Raw genomic sequence first — 26,017 nt, forward strand, 5'->3', positions numbered from 1 at the left:
CTTCTCTCTGCAGCCATTAGGGCTAGAAATTTACCTTTTTTTTTTTTTAATTGAAGCTGAGATTCTCATCCATTCTCTTGATTCCAGTAGCTGTGGCTTTAGGGAAAACACCAAAATCACAAGACTCATGATCATATCACAAGAGTTTTTCAACAGTGCAAACTGCATGCTCTCTCAGTGAACAGATTGCCTCAGCATAAAGGGCACTGATTCTCAGAGAGCATTGTGTACAGTTTATGCATAAAGTGCCTGACCCAACACGCCTGCTGCGTCTTTCCATTAACTTCAATGGGCTTTGGAGCAGACCCAAAGTGCATGGATTCTTTAGGGATCCAGTGCACAGAGCTAAGCAAATTAGTCATCCATCTAAATAAAAAATATAAATCAGTATGCCTGCAGCGTGACATCTCTGTAACTTCTCAGCCAACTTTCACTGGACAAGCTGCTCACAAGATTGTATTTCAGTTGAGCCTTTGCCAACCCCTGCTGGAAATAGCCTGGGTATTTATTTATATTAAAAACTCTTATTGTATCTCCATCTTCATTAGAATTAAAGGGTTTAATCTACATAAAGAAGATGCACTGATTTAACTAAAGGTGTGGTGGTGTTGCACCCATTTAGTTAAAGTGGTACAGCTTTGTGTGGAGAACTAGGCCTAAAAGGGACTCTTGTGAGATTAAAACTCTCTGGACCAGATCCTTACTTGATGTAAATTATAAATCAGGCCAATGGTGGCTGATCTACAATAGCTGAGGATCTGAATCCATATATTTTAAGATGAATGTTCTTAGCCAACAACACTTTAGGTTATTACAGGAAAGCAGAGGTGCACAAAATGGATAGAATATAAGAACTCAAAGAGAAGGAAAACGTAACATGTATCATCTACACTGGAATTTTCATAGATTTACAGAGTTTAAGTCTGACCTCCTGTACATCACAGGCCATTCAATTTCACTCACCCCTGCATTGAGCCCAGTAATGTTTTTGACGAAAGCACAATTTGTTTTAGGCCTTGGCATCTTCCAGGAAGGCATCCAGTCTGGATTTGCAGACCCAAGAGAGGGAGAATCCCCAACTGCCCCTGGGAGTTTGTTCCAATGGTTAATCACCCACACTGGGAAAAATTTGTGCCTAACTTGAATTTGTTTGGCGTCAGCTTCCAGCCATTTTTTCTTGTTCTGCCTTTCTCCACTAGGCTAAGGAGCCCCTGATATTTTCTCCCTCTAAAACACTGTAATCAAGCCACTTCTCAATTTCTTTTTGATAAACTAAACACATTCAGCTCTTTCAGTCTCTCACTGTCAGGAATTTTCTATAGCCCTCAAATCATTTTTGCGTCTCTTTTCTGGACCTTTTCCAATTTTCCAACTTCCTTTTTAAAATGTGGGCACTAGAACTGGGATAATTGAGAGTTGCCAACTCTTATAATTTTATTGCAAAACTTGCAAAATTGGTTGTTTTTCTTAAAGCCCAGCTTCTCTAGCCATGTGATTGCACAAGAATCTCACATTTCGTTTAAAAAAAGTACATTTCTAGCCTTCCTAGTTCCCTCCCTGAAAACTACCCCTAAAAAAGCCCCAAACCACATTTATTTATACAGGGCCACAAATCACTCCAGGGAGAAGGTGCTGTTTGTTTTCCCCTTGGCAAACATGACACTTTTCAGAAGAGATAAAGGCATCAGAAAGTTGGCAAACAGGCACATCACACAGCCCCAAGGTACCCTGTCTTGCTGGATTTCCTTCAGCTCTGCAGTTTCACACAGGTGCAAACAACACTTTTGAGGTTTCTGCGATGTTGATATCAGCCACTCCACTCAAACATTTGTTACAAATGCTGCCTGTGTGCCAATCAAGTGAGCCAGGTCATCTTAAAAAAGCCTGTAATCGAGATTATTTGTGAATGTGTTTGTGTCTCTATCCAAACCAGGAACATACAGCGCTGCCAAAGAAAGTCACAGGAGTACCTATCCCATTGCAAAGCTTATATTGTTACAAAACATTGACTGTAGGTGCCAACTGCTGCAGCAAAGCCGATGCTTAGTATAGCTGCTGGGATCAGGGACCAGAGTGTCTGCTGCTGCAGAACCTGGTTGCAGATAATGATTTTTTCTCTGCCCGTAGCACTGTCATGCAAGGATCTCAGAGCAATTCACTTGGTGTTTAAGTACTGTCCCCACTGGGAAAATTGAGGTGCTTTGCCATAATTCACCAAATCTGTCAGGCTATGTCTACACTGCAGTTAAACAGCCATAGTTTGGTCCATGTCAGCTGACTCAGGCTCCCAAGGCTGTTTAAATACAATGTAGACATTTGGGCAGAAACCAGGCTCTGGGACTCTCTCCCCTCACAGGTCCCAGAGGACAACCTGAGCCTGAGTCTCTACACTGCAATTAAACAGCCCCATACCACCAAATCAGCTTACATAGGCTAGCTGTGGGGTTTAATTGCAGTGTAGACAGACATACCCTCGCTGACAGAGTTGGGAATAGAACTCAGGAGGCCTGGCTTCTAGTCCCCTGCTCTAACCACTCCCGGCCATGTAGCTTGCTTGTTGTAGGAGCCATGTTGCCAATTAGTCTTATTTATTTTGCCAGCACTTCACATGGTCAGTGATAAATTTGAGAACAAATAAACACCACATAATGGATTTCAAAAGAATTGGAGGCAGGAAGTGAGAATACCATAATATAAACCAAGTCCATCCACTCATCCACTCTCTGCTGCCTCAGCTTTGAAAGCAATCTGGCTGCTTGAAATTCCTCAGGCTTGGGAGAAAATTAGCCTCTTAAACCCGGCACCAAATTTAAGTGCAAAATAAATTGTTCCAGAGTTGAGTCATTTGGTGAAGATTCTTCCTTCAGTACAAGTAAGGGGTAATCTGCCACAGATGTGTGGCTGGGCGTGTCTGATTTTATCAGCCCAGAGACTGGAAAGCTGAGCTCTGTGGAACGGAACAACTGGCAAACAATCCCTTTCTTTAGTAAAAGTAGAGTTTGTGACAGAGGAGAGAAAACTTGTCTGTGTGTATCAGCAAGGCCTGCAGAGCAGTGAATGCAAGCACAGGGAGGAGGAGTAGAATGCACACAAATGCATGCACACACTGCTTTGCCTGTTTTGGAAATGCAGCCACCTCTGGGGAGGAACATGGTACAGCAACACCATACAACAATTTAGGATAGGACGTGAAGGAGAATGCCGTGTATGACTTAGGCTGTCAGGGGAATTTTGGAGAGTGGTAATTACTGGAGTTAGAATTTGGATTGACCCCTGAGTTACCACATATAGGGTGTTTTTAATACAACATGTGGTCAAGGAACATCTGTTTTTCAACAACTCCAGCAGCTAAGGTAGGGGTCAGTACTGACTCCAAATGGCACCTGCTGAGTCGCCTCCCCTGCTCCCTGCAGCACAGAGACCGTTAGCAACTCACTGAGGCACCAGGGTCAGTACTGAATGAGGGGAGAGCATCCCCACACTGCTCCTTGAAGCACAGTTCCCCCTAGCACTGCGGGGGGATCATTGATCTTAGCAGTGATTCAGAAGGGAAAGCACTCCTAATTGAGTCACCCACACCACTGCATGGAAGCACATCAACCCCTAGGACAGCACTGTGTCTTTGGGGTCCCCACTGACTCAGAGGGGAAAGCATTCCCTGGTAGTAACACCCATCACTGCCTGCAGCACCTGGGCTTGCTCACCAAATGTTAAGCAACATGATTCCCTGAGGTTGCTGCTTAGAACTAGCACTTCATTCTCTAGTATATGTAGCAATGTTTTTAAAAGCATAATTATTATAACAGTTATTTACTTGTATGACAGTAGCAGCTAGAGACTCATCAGGGATCAGGGCCCCACTGTGCCAGGTGCTGTACATACACATAATGAAAACACAGTCCCTGCCCTAAAGAATGTACAATCCCACTAGGAATAATACACAAAGCTATAGCAAGGGCGTTCTAAAGACACAAAGCTCTAGCCGGTTAGCTAGGGGGATGGGCAGTTGAAGAGAGGAAAGTAACAGAAGGGAAGAAGATGCACAAAGGTCAGGGATAAGCCAAGTAGTAGAAAGGGACTGGATCCTTTTTTTGAATATTGTCCAAATCCAGGATTTATGGATTCATAAAAAACAATTGGATTAGAGAAAGGCTGCACAGTCAGACAAGGTGCATAGGAAAACCACACTGCTAGGTAATGGGAGATGTAAATTACCTGCACAGGCTGGAGTAGCACTGGAAGAAAAGGGATCAATAACATGTCAGCCTGGCTGTGTATAATAATATTTGACACTCTCTAGTGAGTATTCATTTGATGTTCTCAAACATCACTCAGATACTATGGACATAGGGGCATAAGAACCTACGTAGATCAAAGTGCTTCAGTATTCGTATCCTAATGTCACAACGTAGAAACAGAGTCACAAAAAAAGGAAGTGGCTTGTACACAAGTCAGATGCAGAGCCCAGGTGACCTGACTCCCATCCTGCTGCTCTACCCTCTAGATCATATTCCCCTCTCATAGCCAAAAACAGAACCCAGGCATCCTGATTCCCAGCTTGCTACTCTAACCCCTACACCAACATGCTCTTTTGGAACTAGGAATAGAACCCAAGAATCCTGACCCTCAGCCCCACCACTAGATATCATTCCCTTCCAAAGCTAGAAAGAGAAACTCAGGAGCTTGATCTATAGTCCCCTGCTGTAACCACTGAGAAATATACCCTCTTCCAAAGGCATCAGTGGAACTCAGGAGTCCTGCCCCCTCCCAGCCAGACCTCCAGTAAACCCTGCTCTGCACCCACCCTCCTTCATAACATCTCCATTTTTCTATTGGATTTTATCAGCACTGCCAGATGGATAGGGGTCAAAGTCTGACTCTTTCAGTTCTGAAATGCATTCCAGATGGAATCTAAACAAACACAAAGAACATGCTGCCCCAGATTGCTGGGGGGGGGGGGGGAAGAGTTAAATAAACCACTGGCAGAGCAAACCTCAAACGTTTCCTCCCATCACTGACTTCTGACCCTGTGCCCGCAGTGGGTGGAGCAGGTTTTTATTTTGGGCTCCAGGTGGGAAATATTAAATCAGATCTGATCTTCAGGCTGGGCTGGATCAAGGCACAGAGCTACAGGCCCAGGCCATCCCTCCCTCCCTGGCTAGGACCTGGGGAGAGGGACACCTGTTGCAGCTCCTGCTACTCCTAAGAGTTTCTACTGTTGCCCCCTCCCTCTCTAGGGGCAGAACCGTGGGGGCCACATGTGGTGATATGCCCGGGACCACACATAGCTTTAACCTAGTCCTGGTGCTGGGAGCTGTAAGCAGCAAAATCTATTGCCGCTGTGTTCCGCTGGGAGTCCTGTGAGGTCACCTCACCCGTGCCCTACCAGGCCAGGTGTGTGATCATTACCAACCACTTGAAGGAGCAGGATACACTGGGCAAGGTTTTATACTAAAATCCTACATTACCAAGTGTCGTCTCACAGCTGATTCCCTTGTGCGTGGCTGGCTGGCACTTTTTGCATCACTTCATTGTTATTCATGAAGCACAGCCCCATAAAACATACAACACTGTACACAAGACAGCAAAACACAGAAGGGGAGATGGCCCTGAAGTGGGTCTTGGAAGATGTGGGTTCAATTCCCAGCTCTGCCAGAGACTCCTCGGGTGACTTTGATTAAGTAATTTAACCTCAGTGTTCCACCTAAAAATGGGATAACAATCCTTCCTTTGTCTATTTGGATTGCAAGCTCTTTAAGTCAGCAACTGTCTCTTACTATGTCTATACAGTGCCTAGCCCCAGAGAAGCCTTGATCTTGGTTGGAGCCTCTGAGTCCCAGACTAGTGCCTTACCCACAAGACTGTCATTCCTCCCAGCTGATATACTATTGGATTAACCCTTCTTACTTTTGAGCAGGGTCAAACCTCCTGGTGGTTGAAATGCCACCCCCTCGCCTACACTAGTGCTCCAAAAATTGCAGTTGATGGGAGATTTCCTGGGCCAGACCCAGCCGCCAAAGCAATCATGCACCCTCACAGTCCATGTAGAGAGATAGGGAAATGAAGTAATCCCATGCAGGCACAGAGTGAGCTTAAAGGGAAGGATGACTGGGATGGAAAGGAAACTGGAGCCATCCTTTTCTGACGGGGCAGAAGGGAGAATCCCTGTAAGGGAGGGGAATCAGATTTCCACTCTGAGACTTAGTGATTAGAGACAACGCTTGGGCTCATTATAAATGCAGAAAAATGAAGAATCAGCAGAAGAGGAAGCAGCGCTGGGTTCACTCCTGGGAGTAGGAGAGAAGTCAAACGCTTGCTTCTTACTAATGAGCTGGATAGGGCTGTTCTAGCAAAAATATGACAACTTGCTAGGTAGTGGATAGTTTATTGTATGCTGCAGGTGGGACTTGATGACTCTTACAAGCTGCTGCATTACTTTGACAATGCTTGGTGTGTGCAGCAGAAGCAGTGTTATGACAGCCCCAATTGAGATCAGGGCTCCGTTCTGCAAGATGCTGTACAGAAACATAGGGAGAGACACTCCCGGAGCCAAAGAGCTCACAATCTAAATAGAGACGGCAGAATTATTATCCCCATTTCACAGATTGGGAGGTGAGGCCCAGAGAGAAAATAGGTATTGGGTTTTAAAAGGCCCATTTGGGAGTCAGCCACACAACTGCCACTGAATTAAGTGACTTGGCCAAGGTCACACATAGAGGCTGTGGCAGAGTGGGAAATTAACACAGATCTCCTGAAGCCCAGCCAAGTGCCTTGACCACAAGACCCCCTCCTTCTTCCCAGAAGTTCTGAGAGAGGAGTTCTGACTCAGTGATGATGAAAGGGAGGCTGCTTCCAGCAAGTTTTACATTTAGCGGTTCCCTCCCAGACCAAGCCATGGACTTCTATCCCTGCTAGCAAAAGCTCTGTGAGTACCCAACCCACTTCAAAGGCAGACGAGCTTCAATCACTGCTGGCACCAACCACAGGCACCAACCATGGCAGCAAATAGCTCTAGAATCCTCTCCAAGGCTGCTTTCAGAAAACCATGTTTACTAATTAAACTAATCGGACATAGCCACAGCAAATCTGCCGGCTCCATTGATAATTTTCCATCCTCTCCTTCCCTGGTGCCCTTATTACTATTCATCACGTTTATTATGATGGTCCCTATGGACCGACTGAGAATGGGGCCCCATTGTGCTAGGCACTGCAATTGACAGCCCCTGCCTGGAAAAGCTCATGGTCTAATAGACCATGCTTTTGCTTTTTGCCCTTGCTTTCCATGAGCTGCTGGTAGTCCTAATCTGGACCCTTTTTAAAGCTCTCTCATTTCCCTCTTTGTGATTTGTATCCTCCAACAGAGATCAGGGTCCTATCATAAGAGACAGTCCCCTAGAGAGCATCTAGTCTAAACAGACAAGACAAAGAGTAGGAGGGGAAACCGAGGCAGAGAAGTGACTTGTCTAAGGTCACAGAGCAGACTCAGAAATAGAACCCAGGTCTCCTGAGTCATTGCCTTAGCCACTCAGCTTCCTATCATAGAATATCAGGGTTGGAAGGGACCTCAGGAGGTCATCTAGTCCAACCCCCCTGCTCAAAGCAGGGCCAATCCCCATATTGCTCCCTCAAGGATTGAACTCACAACTCTGGGTTTAGCAGGCCAATGCTCAGACCACTGAGCTATCTCTCCCCACATCACTTTGCCTAAATTGTATTGTCTTTTGGGGCACCAGTTATTGTTTAAAGAAAATTAGTTGGTGAATTTTTCTGCGTTGTTGAACTGTGTATTTATTTAAAAGGCCACCTCAGCAGTAAGAGCTGTCCATTCTAATATCAACCTCACAAGGAAGCTGTGAAGGGCTTCATTCATTCATTCATATTTACCTAGGTAATTCAGGTTTTAATAACTCTCATTGTTTTATCATGCATCTCATGGTATTCAACTTAAGGAGGAGGCAGTGTGCCTAGAGGATAAAGCACTTGATTTGATTCAGGAAACTTGTTTTCTGTTCCCAGCCCTGCTAGTAGCCAAATAGTGACCTTAAGCAAGTTATTCCACCTTTCTCTGCCTTAGTTTCCCTGTCTGTAAAAATGGGAATAAGGATACTGACCTCCTTTGTAAAGCACTTTGCAATCTACTGAGAAGAGCTACATATTTTTATATTACTTATAGCCCCAGCTTGTGGAGATGAGATCTTATGTGGGAATCTCAGTTTTAATTTACAAAAAAAGTATGTTTCTTGCCTTCATGGCTGTGGAGAAAAGCCTGGAAATGTGACCTGACTGCACATTAATGGCTCAAATAAAAATAACCAATTATGTAAAAAATAAAATCTCATCATTTTTGAGCCAGTCTCATACTTTTGGGTGCCTGAATTATGAATATGCAGATTGGTAATTCAGGCATTTACCTGTTCCCACACTACTATAGCATCGGAGACATGGAGTCATCCTCACAACTCCTCCTGAGGTAGGGAAGCAGCATAGACCTCCATACATATAGATGAGGCAACTGAGGCACACAGAGATGAAGTGATTTGCCTGAGGTCACACAGGGTCGCTGTGGCAGAGCCAGATCTCCAGAGGCCCAGTGCACTCCCTTAAGCATGTGATCATCCTTCTGCTAGCATGAAGTGTTTTGAGATCCTAGGATGGAATGTGCTACAGAAGTGTAGTATATTGTTGACAGCCTAATATTATGCTCATAACATCAATCTAAATAGCATTGGTGTTGGTCCAAACTTTCTGCTACCATCCTCTGTGATAAGTGAATGGAATACAGAGTAACACAGACAGGGACAGACATTAGAGCAGCCATGGGTGCTAAATGACAGCCACTGGTCAAAGCAGCAGCTGGTGGCAGATCCATTTCCTCCCTTAAAAACACCAATTCCAGTTACATGAAGGCAGCCTGCTCAAAGGACAGCAGATGTTAAGGAGTCACGAGTAGAACTTGAAATCAGGGAGGAGAAGCACAATGAAACCATTCCTCCAGGGAAGCCAGCCAGTCCTCCCCACCACTGTCCGTTAGCAAACCCACCAGACATTCCAAACAAATTGTAAGTCAGAACCACGGTGCTTTGTTATTTGGGACAGACAATGTTCAGTGTGAGGTGGTTTGCTAAGTAAAGGTTACAAGCTGACATGACAGGCTAGGGGTTTCTGTCTATGCAGCATATCTACCAATTTAGGACTCCTATGCTAACAATCCAGAAGAATCAAAGTCACCAAATCCCTACACAATTTTACGACAAACCCCTCGTGTTGCTTTGACCAGGGTCAGGCAATACAATACACATAAATAATTCTTTCCCTGCGTATGAACGGCCACCTCAACTCAGCCCCCTTTCCCAGCTTTGCTATTCAAATCCTACCACACAGGAACCCCAGCCCTTGATTGGATTTTGGACTATTGGAATTCTCCCCACGTAGCAGCTAACAGCCTGGGAACAAAAGCAACACTCAGTTCTAAGTGTGTGGGACCAGCACAGGCTACTGAGCACTACATTTAAACTCTGCTTGATCTGGAGGGTGGAGGCAGGGGCGATAGGGTGGAGGGGGTGGCCCATTCTTCCTCTCTAATTGCTGTCTCTCTCATTCAAGAATTCTGAACAGCAATTTTATAGAAACTTCTTGATTGTTTTGCTTCTCTTCTAGGACATTGAAGCAGCTAAACAACTCTCAGCTCTGCAAACTAGGCTTGATCGACCCATCCTTGAATCTACAGTGACAGTCTGTTTTAGTTATAATCATATTCATATGTTACATGTTTAATGGGGGTGAGGGTTCAAAGCACTTTAGAAACATGTTGTTGTTTGTATTGCAATAGGATTTAAAGAGGCCCTAAATGAGGTCAGAACCCCAAAGATTCATAGATTTAAGGCCAGAAGGGACCATAATACAGGCCAGAAGATTTCATTCCAGTTACAACTGCATTGAGCCCAATAACTTGTGTTTGGCTAAGCCATACTTTGTTGGTTCCCACACCACCTTCTTAAAAACCAGCTGTGAAGTAAAGGGATGGAACATCAAGCTCCTGTACTACAGTATGGAAAGCTTTGTACTAAAGCATATTGTCCAGGAAGGCATCCAAGGCTTGGTTTGGAGACCTCAAAGGTTGGAGAATCTACCACTTCCCTCAGTAGACTGTCCCAATGGTTAATCATCCTCACTGTTAAAAATGAGTACCTTATTTCCATTTGTGCTAGGCACTGCACATACTCATAGAAAGAGATGGTCCCTGTCCCAAAGATCCTACAATCTAAAGAAAGGAAGGATTATTATGCCCATTTTACAGATGGGGGCTGAAACCCAGAGAGTTTTAGTCCCTGTCTACACCAAAAAGTTGGACCACTTTAGTTATATCACTATATTTAAAATGTTACAACCCGCCCCCACCCTCCCAATGTAGACAGTCATATCAGTATAAAGATGCTTATAGCAGTACAGCTTATTCCCATATAGAAAGGAGAATAAGCTATACCAGCACAAGGCACCTTTATACTAATATATCTATATCCATACTAGGGTTTGTAGCAGTAATAACTACTGCACATAAAATAAATCACCCCCCTAACCACCATAGTTATACAGGAACAAAATTTGTGAACAGATCAGGCCCAAGTAACTTGACTCTTTAAGCATTTTCCATCTTCTTTATAGCCCCTTTGTGAGGAAGCATGTACAATTTATAAAGTAAAGTAGAGTAGATGAAAGAGGAAGTCACTTCATGTCTCTATGGTTCAGTGTCCCTCTCTATGCCATAGGGATAATAGCTTTACCCTGCCTCACAAGGGGGTTGTAAGAATAAATGCACTGAAGATTGTGAGGTGCTCAGCTACTATGGTAAAGGAGGCCATAAGCACCTCAGATAGATAGAATAGCACTTAGTGTTTTTCCTAGAGTACGTGGCCAGAAGGGACCATGGTGATCATGTATTACTGCAGGAGGTCAGACCTTCCTCACAATCATTCCTAGAGCAGATCTTTTAGAAAAACATCCATACTTGATTTAAAAATTGTCAGTGATGGAAAATCCCCCGCTGGGAAGCTGTTTAATGGTTAATTGCACCCACTGTTAAAAAATTACACCTTATTTCTAGTCTGAATTAGTGTTGCTTCAACCTCCAGCTATTGGATTTGGTTATATCTGTGTCCGCTAGATTGAGGAGTCCATTATTAAATATTTGTTCCCCAGGTCCATACTTAGAGCCTGTAATCAAGTCACCCTTTAACCTTCTCTTCGTTGAGAATTATAATTAAGGCCCGCGATGGGGACTCAGGAGCTGCTATCATCACTGTGTGACTTTGTGGAAGGCACTTCATCTATTTGTGACGCAGTTCTCCACCTGCAAATTAGGGATAACCCGATTCCTTTGTCTACTTAGACTGAATATCTCCAGGGTAGAGACTGTTTCTCCCTCTGTGTTGGTGCATCGTATACTACAGGGCCCTGACCTCAGCTGAAGACTCCAAGCACTACTATGATACAAACAATAAAAAGTTGTAAGGGGGCCTTCCAAAAACAGGAACATGTGCCTTGAATTCACATTAGAGTTAGAAATCAGCACTCTGGCTGCAGGTAAAATCTCCCAACAACTCTAGGTAAAAGCAGTTAATCATTTCAGCTTAGAGACAAGATGGATGAAGTAACTTTTTTAATGTTGATGGAGACAACCTTTTGAGTTACAGAGCTCTGCTGCAGCTTAGGGACATTCTAATGCATTGACCCTGCTTGCCCACTCTGCAGGACCCCAAATGCCCTTACTTAAGTAACTTCCACTTTGCAGCATCTGCGCTTGGCCAGCCCAACATTTGCCACTAGCATCAGTGCCGCCAAAAACAAAGAATAAGGCTGCGGAGGAGAGGGTGAGCAGATTACCAACCTCATCAAGAAAACCATGCTGCTCTGTGCATTTGGGAGTTGTACTTGTGTTGGGGGAGGGGATCTAGTCTAGAGTAAGTGGGGGAAGAATAGGGAGACAATTTACACAGAACCCAAGCATTGGGAAAGATTAGAGGCTGCCTATAAGTCACTCTGAGCTGCTAGTTGTTTCCTAATAGTGGAGGTAAAATAGGTGCTTGGCATGTGTGTTGGAGCTCTCTCTCTATGTACATACACACACTGATCAACAGAATTTTTAAAGTTACACATAGACCATATGGCCCACTATTACTATTCAAGTCCTGTTTTTTCATACGAAAAAGGCCCAAATCAGGCCAGATTTAGGAGCGGTGACTGCATAGTGTTCAACACTTGGAAGCTCAGACAGCTAGACATGTATTTGTGCCAGTACCTTGGCATTAAGGAAAAAAAATTTCAGCAAGAGAAAGGAATAGCATGTGGTTAAAGCATTCGGTTGGAACTCAGGAAAATCTGGGTCCTTATTCTGCCAGAAAATTCCTGTGTAACCTTAGCCAAGTCCCCTCTGATCTGTGCCTCAGATTCTCCTTTTATACATTGAGAATAGTAACCCTTCCTTTGTTTGTCTGGTCTGTTTAGATGGCAAGCTCTTTGCGGCAGGGATTCTCTCTCACTATGGGTCCGCACACGAGTTTCCCATTTTGGCTAGGGCTTCTAGCAGCTTCTGTAACATAATAAAAAGAAATGGGAGGCAGGATTGAAATGATCCACATATAGTAGATTATATAGTACCAGCTCAGAGGCCTCCTAGTGAAGATCCAAGTGCCTCAGTCCAATGGCATATCAGTATTTTGATTAACATATAATAGAAATGCAGATCATATGGCACTTAATCACCCACACAAGCCACTTTACAGCAATCCAAGTCCAAACAAAGACCTTTGGAATTAACCAGTGCAAGGATCAGAGTTTAAATTCCTCCAGTTGATAGTTGCGTGGAAGAACTGCAAAAAATGTTTTTAAAAAAATCCATACGCTTTGCTTTAAACTGAGAATTGTCCGCAGGTTTGGACAAGTAACACCTGCCTGTCCAAGTCAGACAGGCCTAGCAATGCTGCTGCAATGCATACATTACATAAAGTATGACGGACCCCACAGGGCTACCCGAGTAGAGAGAACCTGTGTGTAATATAGAAAAAGCAAGATTACTTTCCCAGCTCAGTTGGGATCAATTTAATTTTTGTTTGCTGTAATTTTATGGTGCCAGAGATTGAAACAGATCATCCTCCTTGGTTCCAGGCAGAGGTCCAGGAAGTGTGGATATTACTCAAGAGAGGCAGAGTGATATAATAGATAAGGGAATGGAATGAGATTCAGGAGAACTGGGTTCTCTTCCTGGCTCTGCTACGTGCTGTGTGAACTTGAGTAAATCACAGTCTACCCTGTGTTTCAATTCCCTATCTATGAACAGGGAGATGACTGACACACACTGGTGCTGAGGGCCAGATTATCTAAATAAAACAGACAAAAACCCAGCATGACCTACAGCAGGATCTGAAAATAGAACATCCAGCTCACCTTGAGCAGAAGCCTCTGCTGATACTGATGAAACTAAAGGGATAGCCTGGACACAGAGCTGAAAGCATGAACTTGTAGAAAACTCAGGGTGTATTTTATTTGCAGTTCACTTTGATGAGCTGACAACTTCCCCCTTGGCAAATTACAATGAAGACAAGCTGATCCAAGTCAGGGCTCCCGGTACACATTTGCAGTGACAAGGTTTGCATTCCTAATTGCAACAGGCCAAAGAGCCTTAAAAAACTCTAATACAATGTCTGATTTGCTACAAAAATCTATGCACAAGATTCTCCAAAGCATTAGTCCTGAGAGAAGGAAAGGTATTACACGGCTCTCAGAGCCCCTTCGCCAGATCATCCTTGCATCTTTTGACCAAATCTAACAGATGTCCAACCAGGCTGGATTTGAACTTGTACTGAACTCAAGGCCAGCATCTCTGTTTTAAGGGTAGGGTGCAGAGAGTCTGTTTAGATTTTGACAACTTGGGCAGCAATGCAGGGACTCTTTCGCTCTTCCTCTATATCCTGCCTCTGTATGTACAGACGGCTGTAGGTCCCCCCCACCTGGCCTTTGGTGAGTCGTCCTGGGTTCACACACACACAGCCTAAGACATCCTGTGGAGAGACAGGGAGCACATATTAAAATGACTATAGAGCAGGTAAGAATTCAGGCACAAGCAATCACAGCAAGTTGCAAAGTTATTGGTTTGTTTGAAATGGTTTCCACTAGGGCTGTCAAGCGAATAAAAAAATCGTGTTAATCGCATGATTAATTGCGCTGTTAAACAATAATAGAATACCATTTATTTAAATAATTTGGGATATTTTCTACATTTTCAAATATATTGATTTCAATGACAAAGTGTACAGTGCTCACTTTATTTTTTATTACAAATATTTGCACTGTAAAAAAACAAAAGTAATAGTATTTTTCAATTCAGTGAAGTACTGTAATCTCTTTATCATGAAAGTTGAATTTACAAATGTAGTTACCTAAAAAAAAACAAACAACCTTCAAAAATAAAACAATGTAAAACTTTAGAGCCCACAAAGTCCACTCAGTTCTACTTCTTGTTCAGCCAATTGCTCAGACAAACAAGTTTGTTTACATTTGCAGGAGATAATGCTGCCTGTTTGTTTACAATATAACCTGAAAGTAAGAACAGGCATTCGCATGGCACTGTTGTAGCTGGCATTGCAAGATATTTATGTGCCAGATGCACTAAAGATTCATATGTTCCTTCATGCGTCAACCACCATTCCAGAGGAGATGCGTCCACGCTGATGATGGGTTCTGCTCAATAACCATCCAAAGTAGTGCGGACCGATGCAAGTTCATTTTCATCATCTGAGTCAAATGCCACCAGCAGAAGGTTGATTTTCTTTTTTGGTGGTTCACGTTCTGTAGTTCTGCATCAGAGTGTTGCTCTTTTAAGACTTCTGAAAGCATGCTCCACACCTCGTCCCTCTCAGATTTTGGACTGCACTTCAGATTCTTAAACCTTGGGTGGACTGCTGTAGCTATTTTTAGAAATCTCACATTGGTACCTTTTTTGTGTTTTCTCAGATCTGCAGTGAAAGTGTTCTTAAAATGAACAACATGTACTGGGTCATCATCTGAGACTGCTATAACATGAAATATATGGCAGAATCGGGTAAAACAGAGTAGGAGACATACAACTCTCCCCCAAGGAGTTCAGCCACAAATTTAATTAATGCATTATTTTTTTAATGAGCGTCAGCAGCATGGAAGCATGTCCTCTGGAATGGTGGCCAAAGCATAAAAGGGCATATGAATGTTTAGCATATCTGGCACGTAAATACCTTGCAATGCTGGCTACAACAGTGCTATGCAACAGCTCGTTCTCACTTTCAGGTAACATTGTAAATAAAAAGTGGGCAGCATTATTTCCCATAAATGTAAACAAACTTGTCTGTCGTAGCGACTGGCTCAACAAGAAGTAGGACTGAGTGAACTTGTAGGCTCTAAAGTTTTACATTGCTTTGTTTTTGAGTGCAGTTATGTAACAAAAAAATACATATATACATTTGTAATTTGCACTTTCACCATAAAGAGATTGCACTACAGTACTCGTATGAGGTGAATTGAAAAATACTATTTCTTATGTTTATCATTTTTACAGTGCAAATATTTGTAAAAAAAACTAATATAAAGTGAGCAGTCTACTTTGTACACTGCATTGTAACTGAAATCAATATATTTGAAAATGTAGAAAAACATCCAAAAATATTTAATAAAATTAAATTGGTATTTATTGTTTAACAGTGCGATTAAAACAGTGATTTTTTTTAAATCGCCATTTACTTTTGAGTTAATCACATGAGTTAACTGCAATTAATCAACAGCCCTAGTTTCCAACTCTTCAGGTACTACTGTAATATAAATAAATTATAATAGTAAAATCCCAACTGAGAGTGGGACCCCATTGTGCCTAGTGCTGCAGAGACATATAGTGTGAAACAGTCCCTGCCCCAAAGAGCTGACAGTCTAAACAAAAGATGGGAGATGAAACAGAGGCAGAGGGGGGGAAATGACTTGCCTGGGGTGACTGAGTCAGTAGCAGAGCCAGGAATAGAACCCAGGGCTCCTGATTCAAAGTCCTATCCACTGAACTATATTGCCTCACAATACAGCAGGTTCCCAGTTGGGCTGCTGCATTCCAATAATATTTTGACAATTTTAGCCCTACAGCAGCTGCAAACCACAAGGCTGAGTTTGTGCTTTTACAGCTCCTCTAGAATCACAGACATTGTCAGACTGGATCAAGATCTAGCCCATCTAGCCCAGTATCCAATCTCTGACGGTGCCAATACCAAATGCTTCAGAGAAAGGCGAAAGAAACCCTGCAGTTTAAATATAAACTGCCCATAAGGGGAGTTAGAGATAGTTTTATGTCCTGCTTCAGGAGGTTTACTATCACTTCCAAAACTCTTGGTTATGATTTGATCCGTACTAGTGTAACTCTAGAGATTCTTGTTATCCACATAAATGCCCTAATCCTTTTGAAATCCTGCTAAGCTCTTTAACCTCTCTACAGGTTAATTTCAGTGGCAAGGAGGCAACAAGGCTCTCATTGCTCCCACTGTAATTCCTTAAAAGTTTCTCCACATCCTCAAAAACATTTTCACTGAAGACTAGGGATTCTGCTGTGACATCTAACCCCTTGCCTACAATGAGAGAGTTGCAATGTAAAGTCCCTTGAGAAGGTCTGTGCTGACTTGATCAGAGGTGCCAAGGAAAAGAATCTAAAAGTGAAGGGACCTGTTCGCATGCCTGTTAAGATTCTGCAAATCACTACTAGGAAAACACCTTGTGGTGAAGGTTCTAAGACCTGGGATTGTTTCCAGATGCGTATCCACAAGAGTTTCATGGACTTACACAGTCCCTCAGATTGTTAAGCAGACCACTTCTATCAGTATTGAACCAGGTGTAGAAGTTGAAGTTACTATTGCTGATGCCTAAAAGCCCGTCATCTACTTTAATAAAAGTTGATTTTTTTTTTAAATTACAAGGGCGAGGGAGTTACAGTAATAAATAGTTTCTCTCAGCTAGGGATGGGAAAAAAACTAGCTCACCAAATGAAAGAGGAAGATCAGTGTGGGCGCAGCCTTCACTATCTGAAACATGGGGAAGTCTAGTTATGCAGATTAGCTGACTAAAATTTTCAAAAGCAATTAAGGAGCTTAAAACCCATTTTTCAAGTGACTTAGACACTTCAGTGTCCTGGATACTTCTGAAAACCAAGGCAATTTCAGCACCTATGGCACTTCTAAAAATGGATCTTAGGCACTGTTGAAAATTGTATCGAACATTTGTGGTATTGAGAGCAGAGAAATGGCATTAACAGAGCTGAGCCCCATTCCTACCACTCATCTTGCTCTTCCTGTAGGCTGAATTCTATACTGAGGCTGGGGTTCTCAAAGGCAGCCACTTCCCAATGAATTCCAGCAAGCAATGTGTGCCTAACTCCTTAGGCACCATTGAAAATCCCAGACAAAAATGTTTACATGCCCCCAGCTTACCTTAACAAAATATCTCAGCTCAGATGGAGCAACGAGGACATCCGGGGTGACTGGCAAAGGTACGTAATTATAGAAGTTCTCATAATCGACATTCATCTCCTCCGAGGGAGGGTAGAGTGGGTAATAACTGCATGGATCAATATTAAATTACTGATTACATTTAAATACACCACCTTTGCGCCGTTCTCCCCACACACCTTGCTGTCAGCCAGGTGACCAAGTATCAGTCCCACTCCTCCAGCAGCTTAAGGCTTGTGCATTGTGCTGTTAGCAGTGTCTCTGTTTACAGAAGCAGAAAGTTGTTCAAAAATGAAACTGAAGGCCTGATTCTCTGTTACCATGCTCCAGGCAGAACAAAATCCAGTGGCTGGAAACTGAAGCTAGACAAATTCAGACTACAAATATGGTACACATTTTCAACAGTGACAGAAATTAACCACTGACATAACTTAGCATTCTCCATCACTTGGAAGAGTCTTTCAATCAAGACTAGATGTCTTTCTAAAAAGATATGCTTTAGCTCAAAACGTACAGGATCAAGACAGAAATTATTGGATGAGATTCTTTGGCTTGTGTTAAGCAGGAGGTCAAACTAGATGATCATAACGGTCCCTTCTGGCCGTAATGTCTATGAATCTCGTGGGATCATCTACACCAGCGCAGGGCAGGTGTAAAACACTACCAAGTCAGGATGGTGGCACTTTTATACCACTCTCCACTCGTATAAGTGATTACACAAAGTGCTGGCAACAGAGTATAAGGCCCAATACCTGTCACTTTAGACAAGGAAATGTCTTGGGATAAACTCTAAATCCAGAAATTGATCTCACCTCCTCTGTGTCAGAACATGCTTAAGGATTCGGGTGAACCGGTCGGAGACACCGGAGGAGCTGTTTTAAGAGAAACATCCAAAATTTAGCTACAAAAACCAGGGGGGAAAAGTGTCTCTTAAGAATAAGGTAATTTCTTTACTTTCTAATGAGCGGATGGTCTTGTGGTTAAGGCACTGGACTAGAACTTAGGACATTTGGGTTCAGTTCCCAGCTCTGCCACAAACTCCTGGTGTGACCTTGGGTAAGTCACATGGCCTTTCTATGCTTCAGATCACCATCTTTAAAATGGGGATAATAAATTTTCCCTTCTGTCAGTCTTATCTTCTTAGACTGTAAAATTCTTCAGGGCCAGGATTGTATAGTAGGATTTGCACAACACCCAAAAAAACCAGGGCCCTGATCTTTGCTAGGGCCTCTAGGTGTTACTCTAGTACAAAATAATAGTAGTCCTTCAACCAGCTAACACAACAAGTTTAACTTTGTTTTTACATTCTGTTAAGAACCACAGACTCTTATTAACATAAAATTCTCTAATTTAAAACAGACACTTGACTTGTGAACACATCTTAACATGCTGCAGCTAGGAGAAAAACGCCTTGAGAGAAAATGCCATCCAAGTTTTATTTGGCAGGCAGGATGCCAATGAAACCGAGTCTGCAAGGAAACAAGGAGTGCATGCTTAATTAAAATAACCCCGAGGACACTGCAGGAGTTTTACAGTAGCTTATTCTAGCCCCAAATTTCTAAAGTTCTGCTAAGATTTGTATTATGGTAGTTCCTAGAAGCCCCAATGGTGAGTGGAGTTCCAGTGTATGAGGCACTGTATCCTGTAAGCATAAAAGACAGCCTCTGTCCCAAAGAGTTTACAGTCTAAATAGACAAAGAGTTGGAGTTGAAAATGGAGGCATAGAGAGGGAAAGGGATTTGCTCAAGAACATTGGTAGAGCCACGATTAATACACAGGTCTCTTGACCTCCTCCTGTGCAGTGCCCTATCCACTATGCCTCACTAGCTCTGATCAAGTCTTCTTTATGCTACAGAGTTTTTCAAAAATCCTATCCCCAAAACAAAGAGACTCCGCCACTTTGTAAGCGGGAGCGATAGGATAATGGAGATGGGTGATCTATTCAGGGTTATATTTGATAAACATGCTTTGGGGCTGCATTTGATACTACACAAACCCAGAGTCCTGTATTGGGTTTCCAAGCCAACGAGACAACAGTTAACTGGCAGGCATTTGGAGAGAAACAACCAAAGGGCTGAAAGGGCTGGAGGGAATGATTTATGAGGGATGATTCACATGAAGAAAAATATGCAGGTCTTGACTAGACAATGGCTATAGGGGAGATAAGGATAAATGCTGACAAGTATTTGTAAACACCAAGGTGGGCGTGGAGTTGTTTAAGATGGTCAGTCAGGTATGTGCATGTGGTGCACACACAGAGGATGCACTCAGTACCTCAGAGCTTGTCTGTGTGCTCAGTCATACTAGTTTAACTTAAGGAATTATTTTAAACTCATTTAGCCAAACTGATACGGATTTAAAAGACTGTTTGAACACACTTCTCTTAAGTTTAAGTCAGACTTAATTTGTTTTAGCTATGTCTTCACTGACAAAAAGAGGTATGTTTTTACAATGGGATAAATAATGTGTGTTAGCTAATCTGCTGTAAAAACATAGTAGAGACAAAGCACTTAGTTTAGGGAGGCACTGTGGCCTAATGGGCAGAGGGCTGGACTGGGGCTTAGAAGACCTCAGTTTTATTCCTAGCTTGACCACGAGCCTGCTGGGTGACCATGAGTAAATCACTTCTCTCTGCCTCAGTTTCCCCATCTGTAAAATGGGGATAATAATACTTTTTAATGTGCTTTGAGATCTGCTAATGCAAAGCACCGTATAAGAGCTAGGAATTACTGTAGCAAAATGAGCTACTCTTAAAATAAGTATTCAAACAGTGGTTTGCACTAGCTTAACTAAACTGGTACAAGGCAGTGCATACATAAGGCCTCTGAGGAAGGTCCACACTGCAGCTAGGAGAGAGCCTCCCTGGTTAGGCAGACTCGTGCTAGCAAGGCTCGAGCTACCAGTAGCAGAGCTCAAGCTAGAGTGCTAAAAACAGCAACATGGACACACTGGCTCAGGCTGGAGCTCAGGCTCTGAAGTTAGGGGGCCAGGTGGACTTGAGAGCCCAAGTCAAAAAGATCCACATTGCTATTTTTGGTGCACTAGCTCTAGGTCTACAAGCATGAATCTTTCTACCTGGGTTGGGAGTCCCAGCTGCAGTGTAGGAATACCTTACAGCTGCTACAGCCATTGTCCTATTTAAAAGTGCGGCAGCATGGAATGCCTAATGTCATCCTAGAAGGCACCAACTCCCAGCTTCCTTGTGTACCTGGATGGGGAAGTAAACATTGGCCCCCTACACACACACATTCCTTCTGGCTGTCTCTTTTCAACACACCCCTATAAGCAATATTGTGGGAGATTAACAGGGGAGAAAGAAAAACCACTGAATTGTGCAAGAGAACTGGAACTCCACATAGGACTGGGAGTCAAGCATTTCGCTCCTATGACCTGAGCACGTGACTGGCCCTGGCCAGCAAGCATACACATACAATTTAACATGTGAATCCCTTCAAATGTTCCTTCCCCTCCATTGTGTGTCACAGGAGTTCAACCACCAAGTTCAAACAAAAATGCCTTGCTACAGCCAATAACATTTCCCCCCCCAGAACAACTGTACTGCACCAAAATACCATGAGAGGTCTGGAATCTTGCTCTCTGGTCAGTCGTGACTACCCAGATGGGACTGCATGCAACGACATGGACACAGAATAAAAAGGACGCAAGTAAGTTTAGGCTTTGTTCACCCTGGGATTTTAATCACAGATATATTATGAGTCGTTGCAGTACAGTAGAGCCAAGAGGCCCGGGCCTCGTTGTGCTGGGCACTGCACAGACACAGAAGCCCAAAAGAGCTTAGAATTGAAAACTATAGGGTGGGAAGGGAAACAGAAGCACAGAAAGGGGAAGTGACCTGCCTGAGGTCAGAGCAGGTCAGGGGCAGAGCTAGGAACAGAAGCCAGGTCTCCCAAGTCTCAGTGCCCTAAGCACAGGTGCAGCTGCACCAGTTCAAACCCAGTGCAGACACAATCTTCCACTGAAGACCAAAGGGCTTTGCAAACAGGAATTAAGCTTCTCTGCAAGGTATCATCCTTATTTCACAGACCGGCAAAGCAGCTGTTCCGCATCGCTAGCACATCAATGAATGTTACTCAGATCTTGATTCCCTTGCATGCAATTACTGCATTACTATGCAGGAGAACCCAGAAGCGTAACAAACAACGATGGGACTACACAATAAAATGCAGCCCTATTTTGACTGGCTGCTGAGTAAGGTGCTAGATATTAAACAAAATGTATAAGTGTTAATAAACAAACTAGTAGTTTTTTAAAAGACTCTTTTGGCTCAAATGTGAATCATCATCTTTCAGATATAGGCCCTGACCCACAGGTAGTGTAAATCTGCATTGATTTCAACAGGGCTACACAACAGTCACCAGCTGCTGATGACCCATGACTTTTTCAACTCAATATCCCTTTAACCCAGTGTACTTCATTTTCTCTGCAAGCTTCTGCTGTGTTTTGGCCTGGTAGAGGTGACCAAATGTTTTCAATCAAATTACATGAGCGTTGGGCCCCACAGCTGGTCTCTGTTAAACTAGGAAAGACTTTTCCAAGGAATTGTTTACCCTAAAGTTTCACAGCTTGTTCTAAGCTCACATACCTGCTAATCTCTTCAGCACTCATATGGAAGAGCAGGTCTGTGGAAGTCAGGCCAAAAATGACTCCATTTATTGCCAGAGTGCAGGGGTCGGACACAAAGTGTACTCGCTGAAATGAGAAAAGAAAGGGCAAAGTGCACTTTGGATTCAGCTGTTACCAACATCCCCCAGCTTGATGAATGGGTTTATGAACAGGGTGAGCTGGCCCTTTCAGGGGAGTTGGGCTCCATCTGTCATCCAGTTGATCATCCAGGTGATGATTTTGGCTTTGGGCCCATGGTTAGGTCAGGTGACCAGAAACCACATGATGGTAGCTGGGGAGGGGGGATGTTCCGTCAGAAAGTGGGAGATCAAGGGCTAGGAAGGGCCTATGGGAGGTCTTTCCAGAGTCTGGAATGGGCCTGGCAGAACTCCTTTTCTCAAAGAGTAAAGAGACCCAAAGGGGAGCCAGGGTCAGGGAGGACTGAGGAAGAGGCTTTCCATAGCAGCCAGAGGGAAAGACCTGGCTGGAGCTACCTGCAGTGATGGGCCAGAGAAAACTTCTTAAGAGGAGATTAGGAGTAGAGAAGGGGCACACTGGAGCCCCACGGGACAATGCTGGGAGATTCTGGCTTAGAGTTGAACAGTTATTTTATGTTAATAAACCAGAATCCAGAAGGGTAAGAGTACTCCAAAAGCACCAGTTGTGGCAATTTGTTTGACTGGGGAAGGAGGAAAACTGAGGCAGTGGCAGGTGTCTGACACCATGAGGCAAGACCATGTTAAACCTACAAAAGAAGTTTAGTGAAGACGAGTTGTGAAAGGCACTATTCCAGATACTGTGTAGCTTAGCAGACTGCTTCTTTCTATGGACTGAATAGAGGGAGGTGTTTGGGGAATTCAAAGGGGAAGAATAGTAGTTTAATTTTAATGAAAGCAACAACCTCTTCCACAGAGAAACTTTTCTAAATCTTTAGTGATTGTCATGGGGCTTAATCAAGCGATAACTGTGCCTACGGATACGCCACAGTGGGTCTTACCTCTGTAATGTCTCATCTACACAGGAAAAATGACCAGAATAGCCATTGTAGAAAAGCTCCCTGTATGGGCACTCCTATTCCGAGACAAGAGTGCCTTTTTCCAATTTAGCTTAATCCAATTTTAAAAGTGGATTGCACTAAATCAGAAAAAGGCACTCGTATCCCAGAATAGGAGTGCCCATACAGGGAACTGTGCTACAATAGCTATTGTGGTTTAAATTCACACCCTATGTTATTCTGCAATAATTTTCCCATATAGACAAACTTTAAGGGGAAACGTTGTCGGTAAAGCTGTATGACTAACATACAGCTCATTGCAGCTTCACAGCTGTATGCTTGATGTCACAATTCCCCACCTCCCCAGTCATGCAGAGTTAAGTGATGTGGATTTCCTGGCAACAGGCACAGAGATAGTTTGTCACCTTGTATTTCATTTCCCACCCATTTCCTCATGGGGTATCTGAGTGTTTTAAAAAACCACATGGTGTAGGGTCCTAGATACAGGACAAGGAGCCAGCACAGCCCGAGTTCTGTTTTCAGCTTGGTCTCTGACTAAAGTTTCAGCTCTGTCTTTACAAGAGGACAAATGATCTGACAAAGCTTTTCCCATTTCTAACTTATATGAATTTCTGTTCTGGGCTTTCAATTGTTCTGTGCACCTTCCCCCAACAGGCTTAAATCTTTCATTTTTGCTGCACATTGATTGTACCAGACCATGGAATGAGTGAAATGACCAGCTCTTTAGCACCCAGGCCAGGGTGAGTATCCCACCAAGGCTCAGCACTGTGAGTGATCACACTCTATTGAAAGAAACAATAAAACTGAGCAAGATTTTTCCCAAAAGTGACTAGATTTTCAGAGAGTGTGCGAGCACTGTACTTCCAGGTGGTGCTGTTGCATAGTCTTCCAAGTGAAGAAGTTTTGATACTTGGAGAGAAGCATTATGTTTTGGGTTATACAAGTGGGGTTTTTTTTTGTTTTTTTTGAGAGCATCAGCTTCAGGTGAAAGGGAGCTTCAAGAGAGTTTGCTCTCTGCCTTGGACTCTGCTTAAGAGTCAATTAGTTGCCCCCTGGGAACCAAGGATTGGTAGTGGGCTGAGTTTCCTGAAAAAAGGAATTGCCATGCATGCCATTTAACCATCTCATGTCAGGACTGGTGTACATGTGTAAATAAATATACCTGGACTAGAAGTCACTGATTTCTCTTCCACTGGGAAGCAGACTTCCAAGGCCCGACATCTTCTATTGCTCAGCAGAGGGACAATGTATCAGAAGTGGGGAAAATGTTTCAGGTTGGGCACCCAAAAAACGCAGTTCCTTTTGGAAGTCTTGGAAGCCAAAGGTTACATTATATAAGGAATCCAAAGGATTTCTAGTTTTAAACTTTGATTAAGCAGGCTGTGTAGCAACTGATCAAATTCACTTTGCTCTTAGCCATTTTCCTGTTTGGGTTGAAATGAGAGACTTTTCTTTCAGGCTCCTGACCTGGCGGTCCAGCAAACAACCCATCAGTCACTTTCTCTCTCTTAAGTGAGCTAGTCAAAGGAAAAGTAAACAAACTAGGTGGTTAGCTATTGGAAGTTACCTGTTTGTCATCTTTAGACAGCTCATAGCAGCTGAAAGGCGGCTGAGGATATATGTAGTCATGGTGCACGTCTCTCAGCGATGGTACAAACACGAGCTGTGAACCAGCACTGTTGGCAGAGGAAAGAGAAGCATTCTAAGAGAGAGACCAGGAACCTAAGAACCCAATACTTGACAAACTAAGCACATCAATACAACAAGTTTAGAGTCCTCCACCTCTTAGTGTGGAAAGCCTTTGAAATTCATTACACAGGAAATTGCAATAATAGATCAGATCTTCCAGAAAGTTGATCTAGACAAGAACCCAAGGTTCTGGAGCACAATACCTAAGTCTGTTACAGGCTCCCTGTGAGAGCTTGGGACAAGTCACTGAGGCCAAGACTTTCAGAAGTGACTAATGATTTTTGGCTGCCACAATCTGAAACACCTTAAAGGGGCTCGATTTTTTCAGTAAGAGGATGCTCAGCGCTTTCTGAAAGCCAGGCCACTTAAGGAGTCCAGCTGCGCACTCCAAAAAAAAGTCACTAGTTGCTTGTAAGCCTTCAATTTAAATTGGTGACTCAGTTACCCATCTATAAAATGGGTCTTTCCCTTTTCCCCTTTCGTCTGTATAGACTGTAAGCTCTTTGGATCAGGGACTGTATTACCATATGTCTTCACTACAGTTAGCCCAGATGATCGGAACCTGGTTAGCCTAGCTTGGGGGTATCTGCCGAGCCTGATGTGAACAGTCAAACTGCAAGCCATACCCAAGTCATTCTCTCCTCACTGGTCCTGCACTACCTTGTGTGAGTGTTGATAGGATTTCTGGGGGCATGTCCCATGGTTCTTTGTACTGCCATAAGATGAGCTGCTCTATGATTCTTTCCCAATGAACTGTGAGAGAACTTGTCTGTCCTTCTGGCAGACAGGGAGAATTGTGGGAGGACCATCACCACATCAGTGATTTAGCTTGCGTCCTCACTGCAAAGTGGGCAGTTTACTAGTTCAAGTGCGAGTGGAACCTGAGCTTTAACCAAATCCCCAGCTGGGCTAGCTAGTTACATTTTTTACACTGAAAATATCTCTTATGTTTAAGTACAGCTCATCAGTTGGGGGCTCAGTCTTGACTGGGGCCCATAATACAAACAATCAGCAAACTAGTTTAAATAGTCTATCCCTGCTGAAATTGCAGCCTGAGGTACAAGGGAACCCTTCAAGTCCCAGCAGTTCTGATCACACCAAGAAAAGGGATTGCTGTGCATTCATTAGGAGATAAGATAAGTAAACTAAGGAGAAACTCCTGTTCACTAGTGAAGAGTTAAGATTGCCT

General features: G+C 43.4%; 1 protein-coding gene across 7 annotated transcripts in view; it reads right to left on the minus strand.

The window, feature by feature from the left end:
- Positions 1 to 11,688: 11,688 nt before the first annotated feature.
- POLA2 (DNA polymerase alpha 2, accessory subunit) overlaps positions 11,689 to 26,017 on the minus strand; it is a 46,772-nt gene continuing 32,443 nt past the window's right edge. Inside the window, exons 14-19 of one of the 7 annotated variants that reach the window (XM_073351856.1) lie at positions 24,707 to 24,815; positions 22,105 to 22,211; positions 18,314 to 18,373; positions 17,484 to 17,610; positions 13,441 to 14,054; positions 11,689 to 12,586 (exon numbers count right to left, since the gene is read on the minus strand). In XM_073351856.1, the coding sequence (XP_073207957.1) occupies positions 13,908 to 14,054; positions 17,484 to 17,610; positions 18,314 to 18,373; positions 22,105 to 22,211; positions 24,707 to 24,815 (550 nt within the window). In that variant the 3' untranslated portion in view covers positions 11,689 to 12,586; positions 13,441 to 13,907. Of the gene's footprint in view, positions 12,587 to 13,440; positions 14,055 to 17,483; positions 17,611 to 17,680; positions 17,763 to 18,313; positions 18,374 to 22,104; positions 22,212 to 24,706; positions 24,816 to 26,017 lie in introns of those variants that run through there. The other 6 variants (XM_073351858.1, XM_073351857.1, XM_073351859.1 and 3 more) reach the window with 6 other exon arrangements.

The sequence above is a fragment of the Lepidochelys kempii genome, chromosome 7 (assembly GCF_965140265.1).
Source record: "Lepidochelys kempii isolate rLepKem1 chromosome 7, rLepKem1.hap2, whole genome shotgun sequence".
NCBI classification, from domain to species: domain Eukaryota; kingdom Metazoa; phylum Chordata; order Testudines; family Cheloniidae; genus Lepidochelys; species Lepidochelys kempii.